The sequence below is a fragment of the Elaeis guineensis genome, chromosome 4, assembly GCF_000442705.2.
Source record: "Elaeis guineensis isolate ETL-2024a chromosome 4, EG11, whole genome shotgun sequence".
Lineage (NCBI taxonomy): Eukaryota > Viridiplantae > Streptophyta > Magnoliopsida > Arecales > Arecaceae > Elaeis > Elaeis guineensis.
The window spans coordinates 16220603-16241709 of NC_025996.2; the positions used below are offsets into that span (position 1 = coordinate 16220603).

Sequence of the window (21107 nt, forward strand, 5' to 3'; positions counted from 1 at the left end):
TTAAACTAGATAAATATATTCCCAACAAATAAATGTTGATTTTTGGACCTGCAAAAGCAAAATTGATCGCCACAACATGGTAAAACTTAATTGAACTCCATCTTGAAGCACAAACATAGCTATAAAAACATAATATATGCTATAAGACAATCCACAGAAGTGGCATACTAATGGCATTAGACCTGCACGTTAACTCTAGTTGCAGTCATGCAACTAGAAAATAGCAAAGAGAGGCTGTAAACTAACCTGAGGTCAGATTTGACCTATGTACTGAGAGCATCTCCCACACCACCACCCTCTCCACACACGCAGAGTCTGTAATTCAGTCCCTCAAACACAAGACAAACAGAAAAGCAAAAGAAACCTACTTTGTTTAGCAAATAAGCAAGCAGAGATCATCAGGTACATTCCTAAAACAATTGATCAAACCATACAACATAATGTTTAAGTTAAATATCCATTATTTCTTTATTAAAGTAGTGCTTGCTGCTCGTTAAGAATGGAACCATCGAAGATCAAGCCTATCTGGGTCGTAAGGAAGAGACTTAGGTGCTGGCTGGCTTGTTTCAGGAGTCTTCGCGAACCTCCCTTTGATCCTTGGCCTCATTTCAGCGTATGCCTTCCTTGATGCGTATCGTATTTGCTTCTCGTACCTCCTTTTCTTCCTCTTCTCTTTGTACCTCATGACCTTGGCTTCTCTCTCCATGTTGGGGTCGCCTTGGCTGGAAACATTGACATCACAAACCTCCTTGTTCTTTCCGTTTGAGGCATCATTGAATGCACTGCCGGAAGATGACATCTACAACAACAAGAAAAGAAAAATAATTCACAAGATGTTAAAAGTAAAACTAACAGATACCTGCTTTGCCTACGAGTTCATAGGAATGGACGTCACATGAAACAACAACCTTGTATGTTTGCCCAATTTCTTCTCAAAGAAAAAAGGAAAAAAAAAAAAAAAGAAGAACAATATCGCATGTTTGGTTGCTACAGGTGGATGCTTTTGTTTTGATGCAATTATGTCATATACATGTCCATAATTTTAGTTGCAAAAATGCAGTTCAAATGCTGCAACTTATCCTGCAGCCAAAACAGTTCCAGGTCGGATTGCAGTAGCTGATAGCCGCTTGGGGTCTTGTGTTACACTCGAGTGTAACCTTGACTCTACGTCGTATCAGTAACTTGCAGCATCTTCAATTTCTAGGTGCCCAGACAATGTTAGCACAATGTCATTGTCAAATTTTGGATAAGATTTTTTTAGTCCTTTTTAAGAAAGATGGTTTCTGCATGGAGAATATATGCTGCTGATAATGTGGATAGAACCATTTAAGAGGGAAGTTCTCCGAGAAGAATACAATTGAACTTTTCAATCAAGTCAGCTTTTTTATTTTGTTTGTTCAATATATTACATCTCCCGAAACAAAGGCTGTATGTACATTAGCCAAGGTTCAAATTTGATAAGGTAAAAGGCACATTATAAACGAACTCAATTTTTTCCAAAAATACCAAAAACATGAAAAGCAGTTCATCAAAATGATGCATCATGTAGATTTTTTAAGGAAAATGAATTATACACACACAGATACATACATACATATACATATGCATATGCATATGCATAAATATATATATATATATATATGGGTGTGCGTGCACGCATATAGGAAAAAAATTTTATGGTTGTGATTGTGTAAGGAGACAATCAGAATTTGGAGAGGTCTGCAAAACAATAGGATGGTTGTGGTATGTCTATGGATCGGCAAGTTGATGCATTTGCACAACCTTTTAGTCCATTTCCAACTTAATTGGCTGAAATTATGTCAAAATCAATAGGAATTAAGACTAGACAAGAGAAATGAATGAGGAATGAAAGGGCTTATTTTCACTTCGATTCAATTGTTCGGTATATAACAAATAGGCTTTTGTTAACTCACAACAAGGTCCACAAATGGTCATCCCAGGATAGAAAATGATACAATGTGTTCATTTTCTTAACTTATCTTTCCAAAGTTTCTTCTCTAGCTCTCCCCTAGAGCCTTCTTTCGGTGAAATATCTGATGGATCACACGAATGATAGATAGAACTCAATGTCTTTCGTCAGAATAAACTAAAGATAAAAAGCTAGTCAATTTACAGATTTCACAAGGAGTTGCAAGATGCAAAGAAGAAATTGACGTCGATAACTCCTCATATAGTGGAAAAGAAAATTATTATTGATTTATTAATAATAATTTATTTAGTTCAAAATTTTGAGATTTTAAGAATAATCCCTTCAATGTATATTAAATTAAACATAAGCCTATTTAAATCTAAAATCTTATCTTAGATATTCAAATAATTAGGACTTTTAAATGGATAAAGCTTAATTTTATCTTCATTTCTCTTTTTTTTCCCATAAATGAAGAGATGTATTCTCATAGAAAGATGCATTCGATCCGATGGTGATTTCAAGAGATATAATCCTTGATGAACAAATAAGTCAGATGGAGAGATGCATAGATACAACCCTTGATGAACACATGAATCATGTGGAGAGATGCTCAAGGACCCATTTAAGCTCACGTCCTTTCACATCTATAAATAACAAAGAGAATAAAATCTCAATTGAGTTAGAGAAGAGAACCATGAGAATAAATTGACCATTAAGTAAGTGAACTCGAAAGCACCCTGAGTTAGGTCTTCCCTAATTCATTTCCATCAAAAAAAAAATAAATAAATGAACTCAAATACACTTATTAAGTATTTGAGAAAAGGATTATGCCCATGCATATAAATGAAGATTGAAAGAGATTTTTTTTACTCTATTTTGCTAAGTTTCAAAATATTTGAATTTGGCTAGTTTGAAGTCCACTTTGATTCTTCCTCATTAAAGCATATTTCAAGAAGATCATGAAGTAATTTGTTGTATCCTGTGAGTAGACTGCCATCAACTACTTGTGTCTGATAGCAAATTTTACTATAAAAAAAACATCTTCTACAGCATACCTTGAATCGGATAATATCTAAACTTAAGTTATTTTATTTTGTGTGTACAAAAAATAATTAAATAATCAAGATAAAATAATAATATTAAATTAAGAGATTGACAAAATGTTATTAGGAAAATGTCCGACAATTATAACATTTAGGAAAGCATAATACAACATGATTTACAACACATTATTAGGAAATGTCCAACAATTATAATATTTGGGAAAGCATAATACAACATAATATCTGGCATTTTATCAAAAAAAAAAAATTGAACAAATAGATATTAATATGAAATTACCGATAGTAAATATTTGAAAACCCGAAAAAAAGAAGCGCTCGCTTAATTTCAACGTACAAAAAGTCATGACTCTTCTCTGTACATAAAAATAACAAAATCATCGAGAGAGAGAGAGAGAGAGAGAGTGAACGAAGAAGACCAAAATCATAAAATTCCAACGAGACCACAAATAGGCTTCTGTTAACTCACAACAAGGTCCACAAATGGTCATCCCAGGATAGAAAATGATACAATGTGTTCATTTTCTTAACTTATCTTTCCAAAGTTTCTTCTCTAGCTCTCCCCTAGAGCCTTTTTTCGGTGAAATATATGATGGATCACACGAATGATAGATAGAACTCAATGTCTTTCGTCAGAATAAACTAAAGATAAAAAGCTAGTCAATTTACAGATTTCACGAGTTGCAAGATGCAAAGAAGAAATTGACGTCGATAACTCCTCATATAGTGGAAAAGAAAATTATTATTGATTTATTAATAATAATTTATTTAGTTCAAAATTTTGAGATTTTAAGAATAATCCCTTCAATGTATATTAAATTAAACATAAGCCTATTTAAATCTAAAATCTTATCTTAGATATTCAAATAATTAGGACTTTTGAATGAATAAAGTTTAATTTTATCTTTATTTATCTTTTTTTTCCCATAAATGAAGAGATGTATTCTCATAGAAAGATGCATTCGATCCGATGGTGATTTCAAGAGATATAATCCTTGATGAACAAATAAATCAGGTGGAGAGATGCATAGATACAACCCTTGATGAACAGACGAATCATGTGGAGAGATGCTTAAGGACCCATTTAAGCTCACGTCCTTTCACATCTATAAATAACAAAGAGAATAAAATCTCAATTGAGTTAGAGAAGAGAACCATGAGAATAAATTGACCATTAAGTAAGTGAACTCGAAAGCACCCTGAGTTAGGTCTTCCCTAATTCATTTCCATCAAAAAAAAAATAAATAAATGAACTCAAATACACTTATTAAGTATTTGAGAAAAGGATTATGCCCATGCATATAAATGAAGATTGAAAGAGATTTTTTTTACTCTATTTTGCTAAATTTCAAAATATTTGAATTTGGCTAGTTTGAAGTTCACTTTGATTCTTCCTCGTTAAAGCATATTTCAAGAAGATCATGAAGCAATTTATTGTATCCTGTGAGTAGACTGCCATCAACTATTTGTGTCTGATAGCAAATTTTACTATAAAGAAAACATCTCCTATAGCATACCATGAATCGGATAATATTTAAACTTAAGTTATTTTTTTTGTGTGTATAAAAAAAATTAAATAATCAAGATAAAATAATAATATTAAATTAAGAGATTGACAAAATGTTATTAGGAAAATGTCCGACAATTATAACATTTAGGAAAGCATAATACAACATGATTTACAACACATTATTAGGAAAATGTCCAACAATTATAATATTTGGGAAAGCATAATACAACATAATATCTGGCATTTTATCAAAAAAAAAAATGAACAAATAGATATTAATATGAAATTACCGATAGTAAATATTTGAAAACCCGAAAAAAAGAAGCGCTCGCTTAATTTCAACGTACATAAAGTCATGACTCTTCTCTCTACATAAAAATAACAAAATCATCGAGATCGAGAGAGAGAGAGAGAGAGAGAGAGTGAACGAAGAAGACCAAAATCATAAAATTCCAACGAGATCAAGAGGATCCAATTACTCACGATGGCAACGGTCGTTGCCGGCAGCCCCATGGTAGAACCTTCCGTCAAGTGTGGGATGGAGTCCGGCGGGCTACTCGCGCTCAAACAAACATCGAAGGTCAGCCCGTGCACTGGATTGCAAGCTTCGCGGAAGCTATCAAAGTAATTGAAGGGGGGAACCACCGGTGGCCTCTCTTCATGCTGCGGCTCCGTAGACTTGGGATCATTAAAAAGCCAAGCGTCGCTATCGTCGTGCCCGAAGAACTGGAGCTCATGTTGCCCTTCATGCGCCCGACTTGGGGGCTCGGGACAGATCGGAAATGTGCGGTTGAGATCGGTGCAGTACTGGGGGCATGCGTCGCCTGTGCCGCGGCACACGTTGCATAGGCTGGACGACGACATGGCGCGGCAGTCATGTAGCCAAGGATGACCGGTGGGGGAAAGGGTTGGGATGGTGGCTAGCCAGGAGGGTTGGCAGCTGTGGGAGCTAGCTAAATGGATGTGTGTGGGTTTGATACTTTTTGGAGGGGAAAGAGAGAGAGAGAGAGACCAATGAGAGGGGAGGAAGAGATATATATTAAACGTATGGTGCTGAATGTTCTCCACACCTCAATCGTTGGATCGCGTAATAACTGCTTTGCGATCTGTGCAGATGGATGAAAGAAAAATTTGTGAATGCTTTGAGAGCTATGTGAGATGCAACCTAATGAAAGGTTCAATCTAAATTCTAATCCTATGTTGAGGATGGGGAATTGGAGTTGTATCTTTTGCACCGTGCAAGGTTGTTTCTGAATGGTTCACCTTTCTTCGCATAAATCAAGTGTGAGATTATATATTGACCGTGCGAGGCCATCATTAGATTTGTCAGATGGGTGATCCAATGGTGGATCCGTACGAGGCGTCAAAGATACAACCCTGTTAAAGGGAGGGGAAGAACAACCACACGTTTTGGGAAGATGGTCTATGTGGACCAGGAATTCCGGTCACCGGAGCCAGACAGTGACCGGTGGTATCGCCACTACCCCAGCCGACAAGGTCAGATAACATGGTTTATTCTATGTTACGGAAGACAAAAGAGCTCGCAGCCATCTGACACGTATCATGCGGGACCCAATGGTAAACGAGAGACTTGTCAAACTGAGAGATGCCCACCACAGGATTTGGTGTCTGGAGCTCCGTAGCTAACGGGGGTACTAATTGTTCGTGCGTCGGGTAACCGGAACCGTTGTGGTACATGGTGTTCCGGAGAGCGGAGCGGGAGGCTCGTCCAAAACCATAATATCGAGTCGAGTGCTTGATACCAACTCCAACCCCTGGCGATCGTGAGTGATGGATAATACCGTCGCCCATGAGCTGTGGTGATGTTAGGGGTCTAATTTGTCTCGGATATCAGACAGATGTTTTCGCATCTGGTATTTATCTTCAGGGGTTGTAGGAGCACGTTTTCTCCACAGGCCTACTGGCTATTTTCTAAAGACAAGACAATGGATTTAATGAGATTGGATGGAAGGATGGGAAGTACTCGCATGCTTTTAGTTGGTGTTGAGTAGGAGTGTAGGGTGTAGCGGGTGCAAGGTCATGTGGTGGTTATTTACGAAAACAACTAGTGGACGTCTGAAAGCCTATCATTAATGTTATCTTGCGGTCTAGGCTGTATGTCCTTTCTCATGGCGAAGGACGGGTTGTAGCCAATCTGCGTAAAAGTCAAAAATCAATCTCATTGATTGAGGAATCTATTGGTCACATCTACTCTGAGAACGCCTACATTTATTATACATGTTCATACATAACTTTTGTACACATATTTAGCACGCGCTATGTGTCTGAAAATTGCAAATTAGAAGTTTTAGTGATTCATGACCTATAAATTTTTTGAATGTTTGATTAGATTCACAAGAAGAAGGATGGATGGGGTTAGAGCAAAAGATAGACCGCTTTTACCCATCATTTGTTTAAAAAATTTTAAGAAGAATGGATAAAAATGAAGGATAGACCACTCTTGTTCATAGGTCGCAGGTGTTTCAGAGGAGGGGAGCAAGTGGGTGAGGCCAAATCAAATATGAATCTAATTAGATATTTGACAGATCAAAAATTTATCAACTTGAACCCAATCTATTAATTTAAAAACTCAAAAACTCATATTCTAACTTGGCCATTATATTATATTAAACAAGTAATCCTACCCAACCTATAATGAGATGAATCAAGTTTAATAAGCAAATTGAGTTGAGTATTGGCACCTTTATTTTCAAGGTCAAGCATTTAAGTATGAAAAATCACATAACTATGCCTCTGTAGCTGCCTTGATTTGGCTCATTGGTCATATAGCATGTGGATTATGCATATTACCCACTAACTTACATTTATCATGCTTGCAGTTCACTTAAAGTATGCTTGTTGTCCCCCCCTCACTGAATTTTGTTTTAGGTTTCTTCCCTGCTTCAGTTCTCAAAAATAAAAAATAAAAAAAAGCATACAACATGTCGCCTCTTGAACTTGAAGTCATCAAAGTATATATCTTAATTATATCTTTAGCTTAATTACATTCACAGTCTCTAAGAACTAATCTATTAGCTTCAAAAATGGACAATTGAAACAAAAACCAAGTAGGACTTTTCTTTGACGAATTAACTCGTATAGGCATTTACAGCACCAAGATATCTTGCATTGCATACACAAGGCTTTTTATTATGATGAGGGTTATCAATGGAGTTTATGGCATATATAAACCAAGAAAAATATGATATATACTTAAAGATCATCTACTAACTAGATTTAAATATTAATTGAAATAAAAGTTAATAGACCAATATTGTTGTTGTAACATATGAGGAAGAACATCCTTGGGAGTTTAATTTAAACAATTTCAACCAAATACCATGGCATACATGTTGTGAAGATCCATTAGTTTCATCCAACTGCATGTTCGTGATTCTTTTTCTAGACTACATGTTCTTTCAGTAATCATATCATCAGGCAACTTGAGCGATCATGCATGTAACACTCATCAAATTTAGTTTTTTGTTCTTGTTTGCATATGAACGCCTCAAATTACATGCACACTCCCCATCCTCTCGATTTGTTAAACCCCTTCACAGTAACTACTACGTTTTCTTTAAAATTGGTTGATTGCTTAGGTAAAAATGAGCATGACTTCTTTTCCTCATCTTCAAACAACAGGTTGCTTAGTGCATGGTGATGAACATATCCTTTAAAGTTGGGGGTTAAGAACCAAAATAAGGTCGGAGGCGGACGTTTAAGAACAAATGGACCTTCTGTATGGATGGCCTTCTTTTTTCTTTTTTTTCTTTTGTTTTAGGGGGGGGAGGGGGTGGGGGGGAGCTGGGGGCTGAACCCTAAAGTACGGACCTACAGTGCTTAGCTACATATGAAGCGACCCAAAAACATCACAAAAGTTGACATTAATCTTAGACCACTCATCAGGCGAGACAGATATTTCCTAGCATATGTATAGAGCATGAGCTCAAAATTCAGGAAGTGGAGCTGTCAGTCCCCAGAACCTTCGTCCCCCTTAAAAATTAATGGATGAAGCATAGCTTCCAAGATCAACATATTCTGATTTACGAAAAAAGGATCAGCATATTCTATGGGTGGGGGGTGGGGTAGGGGGAGGAAAAGGAGTGGATGGAGGGAGGTGCAACAAGGGAGGACAAAAAAACAAAATCCCTTTTGTGAGGGGAGGTGAAAGGTTTTTCGGCGTCCGGAAGAGATGTTCCGCCCAATGCACCACATCTTTTGGGTTTGCAAGGTGTGGACCCATTAGGAAGTCTTTTTCGAGGCTTTAGTGCCAAAGAAAGATTCATCTTTCTTGGTACGAATCCACCGTTAGATCATGCAATAATCGCTCCGAGATTCGTATAGATACATGAATGAAGAGAATTAGAATGCTTTGAGATCTATATTGGATGAGATCCAACAGTCAATACTATGAAAAAGGATCAACCATTCTTTCGCGCGGAAGATTCGACCCCAACCCACACAAGGAGGGGATAAGAAATACCCCACATATAAAGGAAGCTCCGGTAAAAGGTTCAGGAGGAAAGCATTCAGATTGTGAAAATGCCATCTAAAGTGTAGTTGCGTAATTGGAGCTTTCTAGAAGTGGGGAGAGGATAAATGAAAAACGCAAGCGGTGCATGGTAATGGACGCCAAATGTTCGTGGGTGCTTCCCAATCCAATCCAGGATATGGATGGAATATCCAAGAGATAAATCTGATGCGGGCATGTTTCTTTAATGATGTGACCCAGTTTCTTCTGGAAGTTATATACAAAGATCGATAGGTTGTGTGAACAGATATCACTCGGGCATCTTGAGACAGAGTCCACTAGAGCCATGGTGGCCATACGTTTCTTTGGTAGCTTGAATAAAGAACAACGGCACAAAACAAACGAAACAGAGAAAAAAGAGAACAAGATCAAAAAGCGCCGCCCCATCGCATCCTGTTGAAGTCTGGAGGTTGAATCGAAGCAAAATCAAAAAATCCAGATTCGTGTGTCTCGTAGCCAACCAGCCCGCTGAATTAGCCTCTTGCTCTGCTGCAAAACACTCTAGGGAAGAACGTAGACTAATAATATCCCTCCAACAATAGCCCACTGCCAGCTTCGACTGCAGATATAATGATGTTTGAATTACCCTCCAACAGTATCTTTCGACAATTAAGAACAGAAACGGCGCCTTTTATTCCTTGTCTGTACTCTTATCCATGCGTTCCTTCCCCAGCTTTCTTTGTGGCCGCATTTTTTTATACTCCTAGGACTCATTTGACCTGCTGGAAAATTTTTTTTTTCTTAGGAAGTAATTTTTTAAAAAATTATTTTTTCGGATAAAATTTTGGGATGCTTAATTGATTATTAAAAAATAATTTATTATAAAATAATTTATATTTGATTAAATATCTATTTTTTTTAAAAAAATATGTAAAATACCTATTATATCCTCAATAGATATAAGATTATATCATTTTGCTCTTAAATTTTACATAAATAATATTATTATATTTATATTAATGTAAATATAATATTAATATATTGTAATATGTCATTAGATCATAATAATGTATTATATTAATATAATACCAATATATCTTAATACTATATTAATATTAATAACAATATTATATTAGTGTAAATATTACAATAAAATTAAAATATAATAAATATTATAATATTAATATTATATTCATACAAATATTAATATTATATTATATTCATATTTATAAAAATAATATTAAATAATATTTTCGAGAATTTGTATGCCCTACAATCATCCTAACCATCCAGATATTTTGTAAAATTTTAGCAGTAGATGTTAAAAGGATATTTTTAGAAAGAAAAAAGCACCATCAATTCTCATCCTATGAGAAGTTTCTAGACTCATCTCTCCTATGGATTTTTACTTTTCATAAAATATGAGAACTGTCTTCCCATAAGAAGAGATTTTTTATTCTTTCTTTTCTTAAAACTCCAACCAAACAAGAGACTCTCTTTCTCCACTTTTCAGAAATTACCTCTTCCCCCCCTCCGCTTTCCATGATCCAAACAAGTTCTTAACCGGAAATAACTTAAACAACACCCAAGTTAATTATAGAAAATTGTGATCCAAGAGCTTTTTTCGTCGGAGATGCAAAAGAGTTGGTAAAATTCTTTCTTTGTCTTTTAATGTTACAAGTAATGCATGACTATAACTAAGCCTTCCATTTGTCTTAATTCTCTTTCCATAGGCAGATTACTATATAAAAGGCATGCCAGTGTTGTATGAATTATACTATGTGTGTATGTGTGTTGATAAAATGGAGCAATCATACATCCATGATGTGATACCATCCTACTAAGGGAGCAGCACCCCTAGCAATTAGGATGAAATTTCTTTATTTGGACTCCGAAATCAACCAGTCAATTCTAAAATTTTTCTTTCAGATAAGATTTTGATCGAGCATAATCTGTAATATGAGAAAAATCTATCGGAGTAATAGAAGACAGAGTTGATCTAAAGGTCAAGATCTACTTCCAGAAGAGTTTTAACTTTTTTCAAATTATTTTTACTAGACATATTTATTTTAGGCAAAAGAGTCGGCTAGATAAGATCTATGAGTAAGATCCATCACATCAGGAAGCCAATTCATAAGTCAAACTTTCGAAAACTATAACCTGATCATATGATATCTAATTTTGATAGATTTTTATAAAATTGAACAACTTTTCAAGATCTATGACATGACGATGACTAAAGACGAAGTAGCTTGATTATTCTTCCAATATGTATGAAAAAATTTTGGACTACCATCTTCGATAATTTTAGACAGAGATAGCCATTTTTTGAGTAATTTCTAGAGAATTTTATAAGGAATGATGGACACTAAATTGAAGCATAGCACTGTCTTCTACCTATAGGCATATGGTCAAACTAAGATCGTGAATCATACCATAGTACATCTCCTTTGAGGTTATAATTCCAGATATCCATAAACTTGAGATGATAGCTTACCATACCTCTAGTTTACTTATAATCGAGCTATCCATAGTTCTACTCAAAAATTGCCATTTGAAGTTTGTTTGAGCTATTTACCTCATAGTCTCTTTGACCTATAGTTTATTGTTGATTCTATATCAAAAGATTGTAAGGAGGAAGGAGACCAAGCATGAGCTAAAAAGTTTCTTGAGAATATCAGAAAAATATATCAAGAGATTGAAGTGCAACAGCATAAATCATAACAACGTTATAAAGATCGCCATGATAAACATCATGTGGAGTGCAAATTCCAAAAAGGGAGCTAGTTTGGCTGCACCTAGGGAAAGACAAGTTAAAAGGTGAAGGAAGAGAGCTAAAGGCAATTCGATATGGTCCCTTAGAATTTTGAAGAATATAGGGAAGACAGCTTCAAAGGTGAAAGAGGAAAGCTAAAGACAATTTGATATGGTCCCTTCAAAATTCTAAAGAAGATAAGGGAGAATGCCTTTCAGCTCGATCTACCATATTTATGGAAATATATTCAGTAATCAATACTGAAAATTTGAAATTATTTGAGCCTCCCATATTAGATGAAGACAAGTCTAGTACAAATACAATAAAATAAAATAAAATAAAATATCACGATAAGCCATATGGGTGCTCTAGATGTTGTTCCACAAATTTCACCCAAATGCTCCCCAACAAAGAATGTGACCCAATCAGTAGCATTGTTCATCTCCTGGTAAGCAAGCAAGCTGATTGTCCAGGAAGGAGCAACCCCTCAATGCTCTCCAAATGCCATGCGATAGTGGGTGCATGTGAGCTACCCTCGTCTTGCCCTACATCCAACCTATAACAGTGGCCAAGTTTCCCTCAATGATGATGCAATTTGTACTCAAGTTCAGCCTTACGTACATGATACCCATCCAAGTAGTCTGAAGCTCTGCACTCAGGACAATGATGTCCATCAGGTGACTCTCACCCATAGCAACAAGACTCGAGTTTGGGTCTCAAATCACAAATCCAACTCCTCTACCATCGGACACATTGCCATCAAAGTTGATTTTGAAGAAATCCGAGGATGAGGACTCCAAGGTGATGAACACCCAATGAATCACTGCATGAGCAAAAGAAAAGTCCTAAGTATCCCAAATCATCCCAACCGAACTAATAGATGGATGAACAATCTCTGATGCCTAAGCTAGAGTCCTCTACAAGATAAGCCTCAAATCTGCCTCTACGACTCAAAAATCAGATTGCTCCTGATGAGCCACATATGGTATAAATTGCTCGATGCTACATAACCTGGAAGTCTTGATGGTGGTATTCCTTTGCTTTGCCTCGAGAAAGAACCGAACCAGCATCGCTGAATGAACCACTGCCGAAAAGAAACTAGTCCTTCGCCACACCTGCACGACACCTGAGCAGTTGAAGAGGATATAGCCTGTGGTTTTATCATCCATCCCACAACATGGGCAAGTAATAGGGAGGTCGAGACCCCTGACCGAGGGGTGTGTGTCAAGCCTCTGGATCTAGACTCCATCCACCCTCCTAGTCAGCAAAGCCAAAGGATTTGTGTCGGTAAAGCTCCCTATTACTACGACTCTCTAGCTTGCTGTTGCATGTGCCACCCTTTGATAGTGAATGATGCAAATGCTGGCTTTCGATGAGCATTGGTGGCTAGACAGCTCATACAATTAAATTCAGGTGAACCTCTTTGGCTGAATGATGTCTCGACAAATCAGCCTCGGGGCATATAGTGGGTGATTTGGAGGTAACCCGTTTCCATCAAATCACTTTTAAACGACGCATTAACTTGTCCAACTGCTCCAAACTGCCCCTAGACTTGGCCTGATGTGCACCCAACTGCCCCAATCAAATTCAGCACCGAACCCCTGCTTGAAGCCACCGTCGACATGAATGCCACTCCGGCCGTCGGGTCATTGCCCCCTTCTTTAGATATTTCAATTTTCTTCGGAGACTTTATGGCTTAAAATTGAGACAACGGTGTCACATTATGCATGTAACCTGATGGTGGTGTCTTTTTCGTAATTGAGAACATAAGCTCCCCACCTTGCTCACGTCTTTGTACTCGGTCCGTCGCTCAGCAATGGACCCATCCATTAATGATGCTTTACAAACAGCCCATGAGGAGGGCCAACAGTTGTGATGACATCTTCCATGATGTTTTTTTTGGTCAGAGGCATCTGTCATGATGTTGATTACAAGAATCAACATACTTTTTGCATGCTTCATCATCTGTGTGCGCCTTCGGTCGGGTTAAAGGACGACCCAGCATTGGGGTCACCATGCGCACTGACCTTGGAGAGGGTTCAAGCGGCAAGCATCATGGGCTGCCTTGGCGTGGGGCCAAGTAACCCGAACCTAGCCTAAATTGACATCATAAGGAAGCATGAACCCGAACCCGACACCAACCCTACATAACAAAATGTACACTTTTGCTTACTACTACATTCGATCTCAAACATCTCAGTTTCGGCTTCCTCTAATATTTTATTATTTTAAGCACTATGTTTCACCAACGCAATCAGTCCCGGACCACAATGTCATGATGCCAACATCCGCGTAAGTCCTGATTTAGATATGGCTAAATTTTATTATTAATAATATTCAATAAATTACGCCCCATGTTTTCATTTATTGTTTTTCACACAACAGTATTTGTAGCGGTTAATAATGTTATGAATATTGAAACAAATTTAACTTACATTATACATATTTAAATCTTTTAAATATTTATAGAATATTATATTTATAATATAGTACTGATAATATATAATTTTTTTTTAATAGAACTGATCAAGCGCTGGGTTGGGGTAGGCTCAAGCTGATTTTCTCTTTCCCCCCATTATTATCGGTTGAGCGCAATATAATTTTGTTGTGCAAAAAAGCATCTATATAATGGTTTATTAACTATTAGTTTCCTCTATTTATATATGTGAAACTAATTAGTTTATTATCTATATAATATATTATTATGTCATTATAATATATAATTAGTTATTATACTTATCATATATCTATAATATATAGATATAATCTCAAGGTGGGTCATTTTTTTTTTCATTTTCTCAGGTCCGGCTCAATTTTTAGATCGGGCGTATTCTTTTGCCCAGGTCCACACCATAGGCCAATATTTCATGCCCAAACTGATTAACTTTTGGGCTGGGCCCGGTGGATTGGATGGGCCACCTGGCTTGTCTGCATTTCAGATATCTCTCGCTTGGTGAAATTCTTTGTGGCCCAGTGGATTGGATGGGCCACCTGGCTTGTCTGCATTTTTGATATCTTTCGCTTGGTGAAATTCTTTGTGCACCGTGGATGGTGCATAACCGCATGCACCATCCGCGATGATTAATTTTTACATAAAGTTAGTAAAAAATAATTTATTTGCACATCACATGTGAGTTTCGTGCGTGAATCAATCACTGTATATGGTATGCGTATTTCCATACCGCCCACAATGCATAAAAAATTTCTCATTTTGCTTGACATGTTGCTTGTTATCTTTTATTCTTTTCTGACGGTTGCTGTCATACTATACAAGATTCTAAACAATATACTGAACATAACCATGCAGATTCTAAACAATATACTGAACATAACCATGCAATAGGCGGTCAACTAGCAAGTCTCAAATTATCGAGTCTATGCTTTTTTTTTTTTGCTCAAAATTTCAAGAATATTTAAATAGTTTAAATAAATATCATAAATATATTTTTTTAAATATCTCAATATATATATAATATCATACGACATTTTTTGAATACCGCATAGAAATCGTTCATCCAACTCTATTGAAGCAAATTATAAAGCAAAACGATTGCAACAACTGTTCCCACCTTCTATTCTAAAATTAAAATAACATTGAGGTCAACAAGAAGCGACACTTCCAGTCACAACTCGCATTCAAGAACTCATATACAAGGATTGCTGCGAGAGAATGATCTAATATAAAATAATAGAATAATTTAACAACGATGAAAGAAGAGAAATCCTACTTTGTGGCAATACACACATTGACCAAACCCAAGATCAGATAAATATGAGAATTATTATAAAAGAAAAATGAGGAAAGAAATCTTAATTCCTTTGTCCTCAACAATCCAATGATTTCGAAACCAAAAAAACCGTGCCCACTCTCTCCATGTGGGATAGAGATCATCCCTAGAGACTACATTGCATTAAAGAAACCCTAAATCAAACAGTGTCCTGTATTTCCACTCAGTTATCGCTTTCAAATTCTTGAAAAATAAAGACCAGTAGGAGCGAGAGATCGGCAGAAAAAGATCAGAAGATGGAAAAGGAAAGGGAATCTAACTTCCTTCCCTTTGTTCAGTTCTCAAAAGATCGAGCCAATTCGAAAACCTAAAAAGAACCGATAAAAGAATCCTCGAGGGGAAAAAAAAAACGCAGCTAGATGAAATATATCAGAAGAACAGTAAGACCAGGACGGATGGAATCTGACCTCGTTTTGTTGTGTTTTCAACCAATCCGATGACGAAGCGGGATCTCTCTTCTCCACTGCCTTCGTCGTCCTTCCATCGCTTGTCTTTGGGAGTTGATAGGCAAATGCGCGCCAGTGGGAGCAGTATTTATTGAGCGCAGCTTGGGGAGGCTGGTTCCCGTGCGGCGAAAGCAATAGAATATCATGGCGCCGTCTTCTCGTACGCATGCGGCGACGGGGATCGGGCGCGGACCGCGCGGATTATGTCCACCGGTAAAGCGTTTTACGCTTAATAACGGATATTGTACAACCTAATCTAATAAATATAATATAAAATAAAGATTTTTCAATAAAAAAAATCTCCATAAGAGATATAGAGTATTAAAAAAAAAAAATCATATATTAGCCGGGAGCAAATACACACAAAAAAAAAAAAAAAAAATCGGAAGAAGATGGGTGAGGGCCCAACGAGGTCGTTGATGGAGACGCGCTCCATCTACCATTTTTCATCGATAGAGATGGAGATAATGATGATGGAGATATAGAGACATGGATAATTTTAAAAGCACTATTATAAATGACGATTTTTTTTTGATCTTTTGATTCCACGGAGAACGGAGAAGAAGATGATGTAGAGCGAAGAAACGTCATTTCTATGGTCTTTTTAGCATAATTTTTTCTCTCCTAATCTTCTAAGATATATGAGACTACGTATTCATATCACAAAGTCATTTGAAATTAAACTAATCTCTGATAAAAATAATAATTAATAATATAAAATAGAATAAAAATATTAAGTATATAAAAAAAGTACAATAAAAGTCTCAAAAATACTAAATACAAATCTAAAAAATTCTAAGTCCCATAAAGATATCGTGGTGGCCGTGGTCACTTGGATCTTCTCGGGAAGGTCCTCAACGACCACTTCTGCTCCTATATCTGCTGTGATGGCTCCTCCTCCATATCAGTGGACGTCTGCTGGTTATGCTGCTCAGAAATAACTGGTGCATCCTCAACGACCACTCCTGCTCCTGTATCTGCTGTGATGGCTCCTCCCCCATATCAATGGACGTCTGCTGGTCATACTACTCAGGAATAACTGGTGCTATCGGAGCATCTGCAGACTGAGTGACCCCCTCAACTCCCTCATCTGGATATAAAGATGGACGTAAAAAAAAATATCATACTCATGTGGCCAACTAGGACCTGATGATGTCATCTGGGGCATGTAGGAAGAAGAAGGCCCTGCTATCTGTGGATCAAAAGGTGGTGACATCTATGCAGCATGTAATGATGACATCTGCGGAATATGCGGTGATGGCATATGTGAAACATATGATGACGGTGTATATCTCATATCTGACGCATCGACTGCTCCATGCCAAGGCATACAGCTATCTGGGTCAACGTCAATCGCCACCAACATTCCCGAACATGACCTCTCCATCTCATGTAGTATCTGGATCCGCTTGTCCTCATCAATCGTAGATAAAACACGACGAGTATCCAACATAAGATTTGACATAGAATCAGTCTACATAATAAAAATAAAATTAACAATATACTATAAAACATAAAACAAAGATATAACGGAACTATATAAAATATTTTATAATTTTAATTATTAGAAGTAAAGACATTGATATAAAGTATAATTTCTGTGGTTTTACCAAAAAAATATACAACAGAACTCTCACCCTCGTATTCTAAAATTGTATACCGAGGCTGTCAAATGACTCGCACTGTAATGGTAAAAAATCAAGTCATGTAGTCCTCGATATATGGACGATCTTCCAAAATATGATCACGATGAACTATGTGATCTCGACATGCATTCCAAATGGCGATGTACTCTGCATGTCTGATACACCAGTTAATATGAGCTCTCCCTCGTCGATCAATATGATGAAATCCTTGACTGGTATAAACTGTTCTAGGATGCTCTGAATCTGACCAAACTGCCATAGCATACGATCGAAAAGATGCCACACCACCACATCAAAATAAATAAGTGACACCCTAGCAGCCCATATGTCATGTCTAACTGTACACATCTGCGACAATATAGCCAATATTTCAACTGTATATGGTTCCTACAAAAATTGATAGAGTTAAAAATAAAAATAAATTAGTAAACTAAATTTTTAATAGATTATGAATACTATAAAATAATATTTGTAATTCATCAATGTGTATCAACTAATGTATGCAGCTGGCACCTATAAACCCGTGCTACTCTCGTCGATATATGGTCAACGTTGAATGCAACGTTCCATCTGCTTGATAGTGTATGCATGTTAAATAAATTTTATCGGATTAAAAATAGTATTAAATTTTAAGTAAAGGAAGTAATATTTTTATACCTATATTCTAACAGTCTGTCTAGTCTGAATGGGACATCAGGGTCATACTGCTCTGGTGGCATCTCAAACAACTATCGCCGTAATAAACTGATAGTTGGCATCGTCTCCTATGCCCAAATCTGTAAATTTCAAAAAAATCATATATGATATACCCAATCAGAGCTACAATAGAATATTAAAAATATAAATTTTTAATTTATATACTTGTAATAATATAAGATAACCACCAATCTCGCTCTCATCAGCATAAGAACTCCGACACATAGCTTTGTATAAGCAAGCTAGTACTGCACTGCACTAACTGAGCTTATGAGTGAACTCTAAATCCTCTAATAATAGTAAAAACATCAACTTCATCATGTTCGATGAAGTACAGGTAATATAACACCCCCTAGCAACTGCAGCACCTGGCCCCTGACATACTATTGTACCATCTCGTTTGGTGCATCATCCCCAATGTGCAAATGTCGATAACGATTATCCAAACACTCTATCTTCAGTCGTGAATGATCGAAAAATTGGACCTCAGGCTCAAACCCTAGTAATCGTAAGTACAAAGCCTGCCACTCTGAAATAATAAGCGTGGGATCAACTCCGATAATTGGATCGCCATCAACTAGTAGTCCAATAAGGATGCTAACATCCTGTAATGTGATGGTCGTCTCACCGAATTAAAGATGAAATATGTGTCTCTGGATGCCATCTCTCAAGCAAGGCAGTAATAAGACTAACATCCATCTGTATGCGATCAATCCGATATACTCCATAGAATCTCAGATATTGTAAATAATCTAATCCCTAAGTGGGATGTGCTCTGTCCTCCAAAAGTCAGCATCAGATCATCATAGTCGAAGCTGTTTGGGCTTCTACAATAAGATATAATAATTAGATAACGTATATGACTTTAACAAATTTTTTTATAAAAAATATAAGTAATAAGAGTAAGATTGGAATGCTTACATCGTCATCTAAAATAGTCTGTGACCGATGGTGCTTCTGCAATTTAAGAATACTCCTGTCTCGAGGGCCTGGATGCCATAGATCGTAAGCCATAACATACTAATGAATCTAAAATAATGATATATATCCCAAGTGTATTAGAGTATGAGAAATATAATAACCATTCATTTGATGAGAATATAATTTTCAATGCATGAAAACGATGATGTCACTAATTCATTACTAGTAAATGTCTGGTAACATAATATTGTCATATAATATAATTTAAACACATAATACAATTCATCTCTGGATATAAAACAACATTGAAAATACAATTCCATAAAAATACATAAAATAATATTGAAAATATATCTATGGAGCCTTTAATTTCTTTCACTACTTGAAGTTGATGTGTGTCGAAGTATCCTAGAACAGTGGCGGCGATCATGACCCTGTTCTTTACAAATGTCACAGTGATTCTTACTTCTTATTTGACTATCATCCATCTCATTTCACAGTCTTGTTTACTTTGGTCTGCCTTTCTGCTTGGGTCTCAAATAATGATGACAGAAATATATTTGAACATACATGTATGCATTCAATAATCTTCATGTGGTAATGGATTAAACTCGCCACTCTAAGCATTTATATATGCTATAATTGTATATGCATCATCCACAAATCTGCTAAAATATACAGCAATTTTTTGGCACACAGCTAAACATGTGAACATGGATATTTGTACATGCTTCACTTTTTACAAGAATATTTTCTTTCAGTTAAAGTAACAGTATGAAATTTTCTTCCTGTAATACCCAACCCATTTAGGCCTTAAATCAGGCCCAAAATCTCAGAAGCCCAATGAAAAAAAAAAATTAAGAAGACAGGGAGTCTTCTTCTTCCTCCCGACGGCTCCTAAACGGAGTCGAAAAGCTCGTCGGGGAGGAGTCAAACTCCTCCCTCCGATTCTATTTAAGGGGGAGACCCCTTCTCTCTTCCTCCACCTGAGAATTCCGAGACAAAACGACAGGGATCGTTGAAAAATCCTCATGGAAGTCCGTCACCATGCTTGCCTCGATTTCTCACTGAAGAGGTCACCGGAGCTCGAAGTAAGCCACGATCTCTCTTCCTCTCTTCTTTCTCTTTCTTTCCGTGCCTATGAGCACGGTTGCCGGTGATCGGAGTTGTCAGATTTTGTCGGAGAAAAAATCTTCTATTTTTCATTATTTTCGGATCTCTGTAGATCGAACCTCGTCACCGGCCATCTTTGGCTCCATCGCCATCTTCACTTGTCGTCGGATCTCCGACTGTGTCGTCGGCCTTCACCGAAGCTCGAGCCATCGAGCCCCTTCCACTTGATCCCTCCTCTGTTCGGCAAAGAAGAGAAAGAAGAAAAGAAAAGAAAGAAGAAGAAGAAAAGAAAAGGAAAAGAAAAAGAAAGAAAAAAAATTTCTCTCTCCTCTCTCCCCCTCTTTCTCTCTCTTTCTCTCTCTAAAATTTTTCTCTCTATCTCTCTCTAAAATTTCTCTCTCCTACTCTCTCTCTTTCTCTCTTTAACTACATCATAGATTCTAAAACAAATTTGAGATGAAAATAAGATGATCTGAAATCGCTTCAAAAATCGTGCAGTAGGTTGGATCCCAATATGATCCTTATTCGAAATTTATAGCATCTGATCATAATTAATCCATATTGAGTCACCTTGATATGATCTCTGATGATCTCAATCATGATTGTCACTTTTGAAGGATACGAAAATTCTCTCTCCACTTTCTCTCTCTATTTTCTCTTTTTAAAACTTTCTCTCTCCTCTTTTCTCTCTCTAAGAAGACCTATGGATCCCATATTAGGCCATATTTTCTTCTTCTAGGGACTTATGACCTCGAATCAATCTATTGCCT

General features: G+C 36.7%; 1 protein-coding gene across 1 annotated transcript; it reads right to left on the bottom strand.

The window, feature by feature from the left end:
* Positions 1–348: 348 nt before the first annotated feature.
* LOC105043674 (transcription factor GHD7) lies at positions 349–5513 on the bottom strand. The gene is made up of 2 exons (XM_010921316.4): positions 4985–5513; positions 349–799 (listed from the first exon to the last, which is right to left on the bottom strand). The coding sequence occupies exons 1-2, from the start codon at positions 5363–5365 to the stop codon at positions 494–496; spliced, it is 687 nt and encodes a 228-aa protein (XP_010919618.2). The 5' UTR covers positions 5366–5513; the 3' UTR covers positions 349–493.
* Positions 5514–21107: the final 15594 nt, after the last annotated feature.